We start from the raw sequence: 6362 nt of genomic DNA on the forward strand, positions 1-6362 counted from the left end.
AATTCCAGAAATAAAATATTCATAAGTTTTCAGTTGCATGCCATTCTGAGTAGCATGAGGAAATCTCACACAGTCCCACTCCATACCAGCCAGGACATGAATCACCCTTTGCCCAGGGTATCCACACTATCTGTAATACCCACCCATTACTCACTGTCTGGTATTGGCAGTAATTGTGTCCGAGTAAACCTTATGGTAGCCTAATGTTATGGCACAGTGTCCACGTCACTCACCTCATTTCATCTCATCAAACAAGCGTTGTATCATCTCATATCACAAGTAGGGTGAGTACAGTACAGTAAGACATTTTGAGAGACCACATTTACATAATTTTTATTACAGTATATTGTTATAATTGTTCTATTTTATTATTAGTTATTGTTGTTAATCTCTATACCTAATTTATAAATTAAACTTTATCATAGGTATGTATATACCTATGGAAAAAACAGTATTTTTAGGGTTCAGTACTATCCATAGTTTCAGGCTTCCACCGGGGCTCTTTGAATGTATCCCCCAAGGATAAGGGGGTGCTGCTCTACTCAGAGATGAGTAACTGCAAGAGGTAGCGTAGAATTCCGGCTTATCTAGAATCTTAGCCAAAGAACAATACATTTTTAAAGGCATCACAAGGCAAGTAGAAAAGACCCTTGAGTCTCTAGGAGTGGCAAATTGTGGGAAGGCAAATATATGGGAAACCAATGGGAGATACAGGCTACTTAGTAAAGTGTGTTATGTAGCTTTCTCTGGTTCAGTCTCCAGGATGATAAAGGGCAAAAGTTGTCTCTGGTGATGAACTTTTGTCCTTCCTGATAGGCAGAGAGACACCTTTGTACATTTATGTCCTGCTGTTAGGCCAATAGGGGGAGGCAGCGAGCTTTTCCTGCATTTGCTGCTTAATTGCCTGTAGCTCAAAAGAATTCTTATGTCAAAGAGGCATATTTTAGGATGACATATTATGGTTTCCTTCACTGTTTGATACATGTGAATCATAATGAGTGCTATCACTTTTGGTTCTTTTTGTCATTTTCATTGACCACTACAATGTATATAGCAGGCACTGAAAAAAATCAGTTGCGTACTGTTAGGGCTCACAAGTAATCGATGATTAAAGTATGATTACATGTACCATGTTTCCCCAAAAAATAAGACCTAACCGGAAAATAAACCCTCGCCTGATTTTTCAGGATGACATCCCCTGAACATAAGCCCTAATGCGTCTTTTGGAGCAAAAATTAGTATAAGACCCGGTCTTATTTTCAGGGAAACACGGTAGGAACAGCAGCCAGCAATAGTAATGATTAAATCAAGAACATTAAGTTTAGAGAGATACAATTTATTTCTGCCACTGAGATGGCACAAATGGCTTTCTAAAATAAATTACTTATTTGACATGCATTCATACTTTTGAGTACTCTCAAAAATTATTTTCATTATTGGATAAGAAAAATGATTAAGTAGTTCATCTTCTAAAGTATTATTGTTTGTAAAAGTATAACTATTGAATGGTCATCTAGCAGAAACACCAAACATTAATGTGTACAAAGCCCACGATAATACAGTTACTGTAGGGGGTGACTTCAGGGCCTTCTCAGGCCTTTCATAGGTGTGTGAAAGGCCTAGCATGGTCCTTAAGCATCCACTGTAAGAGCTGTTTAGAATATACTTAAATGCAGATTCCAAAGTTGAAGAGAGGTCAGTCAGTTTGGAAGTAGAGATTAAATATAGTAACAGGAAGAAGCAATATGTAGATTCATAAAAAGGCGCTGATACAGTAGAAAGAAGGCAGACTTTGGAGCCAGACATTTCTGGGTTTGTGATCGCACCTCATTATTATTGAGGGTCAGGTGAGTCCCCTAATCCCTTAGAAGCTCAAAGTTTCCATTTGGAAAATTGGAGTACTGTCGACCTTAACACATTGTAAGAATTAGTGATAATTAAAACAACTAGCATTTTTTTAGTATTGTTAATTTCAGCACTGTTGCTCAGCCAGGAATGTTTCCTTACAATTCCTTCCAAAATGTTTATTAGTGGAGTCAAGCTCAAACCAAGTTGAAGATTCTGAAGACAATCTGCTGATTGAATCAGATGTGATAGATATAACTAAATGTAGAGAAGAAACTCCACCAGAAGGCAGCTATAACCAAGCAACCACATCGGACAATGAGAATGCTATGAAGGAGTTTCAGGTTCAAATACTAACACCCCAAGAGAAAAACTCCCCAGCCTGTCAAAACCAGCAGGTCTTTTGTGATAAACAGTTGCCAAATGAAACCAAGACTACTTCATCTGATTCTCTGAAGATCAGTAAAGGAAATGTGTTTTTATTGGATGCCACAAAAGAAGGGAATGTGGGCCGCTTCCTTAATGTGAGTATGGGCTGAGATTCACATTTCTAAACAACTTTTTTTCTATGCTGCTTAACAAAATCACAAAGCAAATAAGATTAACAGATTCTAAAGCCAGACTACCTGGATTAGAATGCCTATTTCCTACTGTATGACCTTGGGCATGGTATTTGACCTCTTATGCCTCATTTCTCACCTCTGTAATACGGGGATAATAATAACTGACTCATAGGATTAAAAGAATTTTTATATATATATATGCTTAAATAGTACGTAACACATAGTAAACATTCGCTTAAGAAAATGATAAGAAATGGTATGTGAGAAAATCATTTATGTTTATTGATTTTCAAGATTTGTTACTTCCAAAAATCACAGTGGGATACATAGAATAAGTTTCTCTTTTGAGTCTTATATAATAGGTCTTGTTCAGAAATGCCTCTAACGGTTCAAAAAAATCAGTTGGAGGTATTTATGTTTTAATTACTCTCGGTAAGTTTTGAGTGATTCAGTGGGTTAGTGTAGAAAACAAGTACATTTATCAGAATGTTGCATTTAACTATCCTATTCCTTCTTTTATTCCCAAGCCATAATCATTCTCTGTGTATGTTTGTGAATGTGTATGTTGTGTATGTTTGGGATGTATGTAATGAGATTTATTTTCATTTATATAAAGAAATATTTATGATTCCTCTGATTTTCAAGTTAATTGATACTGACAACTCCTGTCATCTTCGTGATAAGCAGAGTGATTTGTATTATTGGTCGTATCTCCCGTGTAGGGTGGAATTGGAGTTACCTTGTGGCTTTCCCATTAGACTTTTAGCCTATCCTGCTTCCTGTCATACATGGTTACCAAAGAATGTATAGTTCCAGGAATCCTACAGGGGGGAGAAGTCCCCGTCAACCTCTAGTCCCAATGTCATTATACTAGTTCCTCCTGCCTTTGGGGAACTGGACCGTGTGGAAGCCCAGAACCACCCGATGGAGAGCTGAGCCGGGCCCTGCTGCGTGCTCCCTGCTCGCTGGGCTCCCTGTCCTTGCGGATCATACCCAGGAGAACGAAGAGGAGCCATGGAAGGAGGACGAGGACACTAATCCCTCCCCCCACAGGTCCTTTGGAGAGGTCTGCTCTAGCACACTGCCCCCTGGACGCGGCCTTAACTCTTCTCTTTGACCTGTATCAGAGCTCTTTTTCCTTCCTGTGGGGTGAACGTTAGTGGGATGGGCAGCCTTGACTTTGCTCTTAAAATCAAGGTGAAGGAAGGGCAGCATGCATGGCCCATGGTTCTTGTAGGCATTCCCTGTGACACCTTTAAGATAAGCTCAGTGCCTCTTTAAAATGTGACAATTGAATCGTTTGAAATTTATGTGCAATGATAATTTTACATGTAATTCGGCTGCCACCAGAAGAGAAAATATTCTTAAGACAAAAAAATCTTTAAAACCAAAGAGCTTTTATCTTGCTAGGTGAATCTGCTAATTTAGCTTGTTTCTTTTTCTCTCTTCTAGAGAGGAGAATACTTGGTAAACAGGGAATAGAATTCCCTCTTCCTTTCCTCTATCCCCCAACTGCTGTTCTCTGTTCTACTTTAACTTCTACACTATTGCCAAACATGTCAGGAGATCCATTAAAGAGGATCCCCAGCAAAGGACTGTCGAGGCTTTATATCCCATCAGTTATGTTGAATGGTGGCTGCACCAGAATGATTGGGTTGGTTTCAACTGTCTTAATCAGCACACCAGCCAGGTCCCTCCCTTGTCTGTAGGAGAAAAATCAGGTTTTTTCCCTCCCTCCCCACCTCCCTCTTTTCCCTCCTTCCTTCCTTTTCTTTCTTTTATTCTCTTTTTCTTTCTTTTTTTCAGTTTAATTTTCTACATAGATAATACATTTACATGATTTAAAAATTAAAAGAAAATAAAAAGCCATACATAATACATACATACATACATACAGCTAAACAATTGTTTCAAGGTAGCTCTGAGCCTGCCGAGTAGGCACCATGAGTAAAGCCTATCAGCCCAAATTTTAATCTGTATGAACAGGAAGTTATCATTGAAATGAAATGGTGGCAGACATGTCCAAGGAGTATTATGGGGATTTGATTCTTTTATGAACCTGGTAATGGATGAATATGTGGAGATGGCCACAGGTAGCCAACAGAACAATATTAGAATGCTGATAATGGAAGGAAATAATATCAGTGTTTAGAAGCCTTGAAACAAGGATAAATAATGGTTGTGTTCAGCAGAAAAAGAAATAGAAGCAATTTCCCCTTTCCAAAGGGCCCGTTTAACTATGATGTAAAACTCAGGTTGCATACAGTCTTCATAGTAAACTTTTTTGTTAAAGAAAGAAACATACCTGAGAAGTACTCTGCCCCCATTTACCCACTCCACCCTCTATAGTAAAGTCATTTTTGTTATAGTGTTTCTTTATGCAAATACAAGTATATAAATCTGTGTTCTTAATTCTCCCCTTTTCTTACATAAAAGATAGCATAGTGTATTCACTGTCCTATACCATATTTTTTATACTGACAATATACCATGGAGATCTTTCCATGTCAGTACACAGTGAGAGCTCCTAACTCTTTTGTTTTTGTTTTAGCTGCATTGAATTCCATTGTGTGGATATAGCAGAGTTTATTTAACCAATTCTCTTTAGATAGGCATTTAGGTTGTTTCTAAACTTTTACTGTTAAAAACTGCTCAGTGAATAATCTTACATATAGATACATGTGCAGATGTTTCTGTAGAACACGTTGTCAGATACGAGATTGCTGAATCAAAGGATAAATGCATTTATAATAAAGGTGAATATTGACAAATTATCTTCCGTAGGGATTTATACCATTTTGCATTTCTACCAGCAAGATATGCGTGTCGGAACAGGCTTTTCTGAATGGCTTCCTACTATTAACAGGATTGTAGTGACTATGATATTTTACATATTAAACTATATTTTACATATTAGTCAACAAAAAAAGGAAAGAAACAAAAATAAGTGAGCTGTGTTAAAGACAGAAGATAGTCTAATGCTTCAAAGAACACGTCATGAAACTTTATGCTATATCTAAACTGTTTTAATTTTTTTTTTTTTTTTTTTTTTGTAACAGCATAGTTGTTGTCCAAATCTTTTGGTACAGAATGTTTTTGTAGAAACACATGACAGGAATTTTCCATTGGTGGCATTCTTCAGCAACAGGTTTGAAATTTTTTTATATAATTTAATTTGGAAATTGTTACTTTAAAAATAACAATAGAAGAAACAAACTAGATATTGGAATAGGGATGGAAGAAAAAAAGATATGTGCTATAGCCCCTAATAATTGGTACCCTAGAATATTCAATTTTCCCAAACTTCCTAATCAACATAATTTTAAACAGAAATTTTAATTCTTATTTCCTCTTAGAATTAATGCCTCAAAGAGCTAAGGATGGCAGGTCTCACTCAGTTCAATTCAGGAGATAAACACACTGCAGGCCTTATCACATCACTGGGTTCTATTGTGTGCAAAACACGTTTCCTTCCTCATGGATATTGACAGGTTGCTTCTTACTTAGGATCTTAGTAGATTTGAAATAAATGACTGTTCTTAATGAAAGAGCATTCCTAATTGGTGGGTGTCAGAATAAATCACATTTTTAGGATGGTTAATGTTAATATGAAAATTGATATAATCAAGTTTGGTTTATTGGTAGTTATTCAGGGTAATTTATGACGTTTTTAATTTCTACTTTCTAGGTATGTGAAAGCAAGAACAGAACTAACATGGGATTATGGTTATGAAGCTGGGACTATGCCTGAGAAAGAAATTCTCTGTCAATGTGGGGTTAATAAGTGTAGAAAAAAAATATTATAAATCTGTAGTAAATGCCTGTTCATGAAATTAGCTTATCAAGTTGAAATTAGAGCCATGCAAAAGAACCCTCAGTCATCGGTGGAATTTCGGTTGTGATCCATCAAGAAAATTCCTCTGTATACCCTTGTGGGGACAGGGGGTTCATTTG

General features: G+C 36.9%; 1 protein-coding gene and 1 pseudogene across 2 annotated transcripts in view; both read left to right on the plus strand.

Annotated features, from left to right (window-relative positions):
- Positions 1–6362, plus strand: part of SETDB2 (SET domain bifurcated histone lysine methyltransferase 2) — a 54281-nt gene extending 47919 nt beyond the window's left edge. For both annotated transcript variants that reach the window (XM_088792977.1, XM_019748014.3), the window contains 3 exons: positions 2032–2369; positions 5468–5556; positions 6097–6362. In XM_088792977.1, the coding sequence (XP_088649103.1) occupies positions 2032–2369; positions 5468–5556; positions 6097–6214 (545 nt within the window). In that variant the 3' untranslated portion in view covers positions 6215–6362. The remainder of the gene's footprint in view (positions 1–2031; positions 2370–5467; positions 5557–6096) is intronic.
- On the plus strand, positions 4235–4707 carry LOC148755086 (small nuclear ribonucleoprotein G pseudogene; annotated as a pseudogene).

The sequence above is a fragment of the Rhinolophus sinicus genome, chromosome 16 (genome assembly GCF_057876585.1).
Source record: "Rhinolophus sinicus isolate RSI-liver-muscle chromosome 16, RSI-T2T, whole genome shotgun sequence".
Classification (NCBI taxonomy): domain Eukaryota; kingdom Metazoa; phylum Chordata; class Mammalia; order Chiroptera; family Rhinolophidae; genus Rhinolophus; species Rhinolophus sinicus.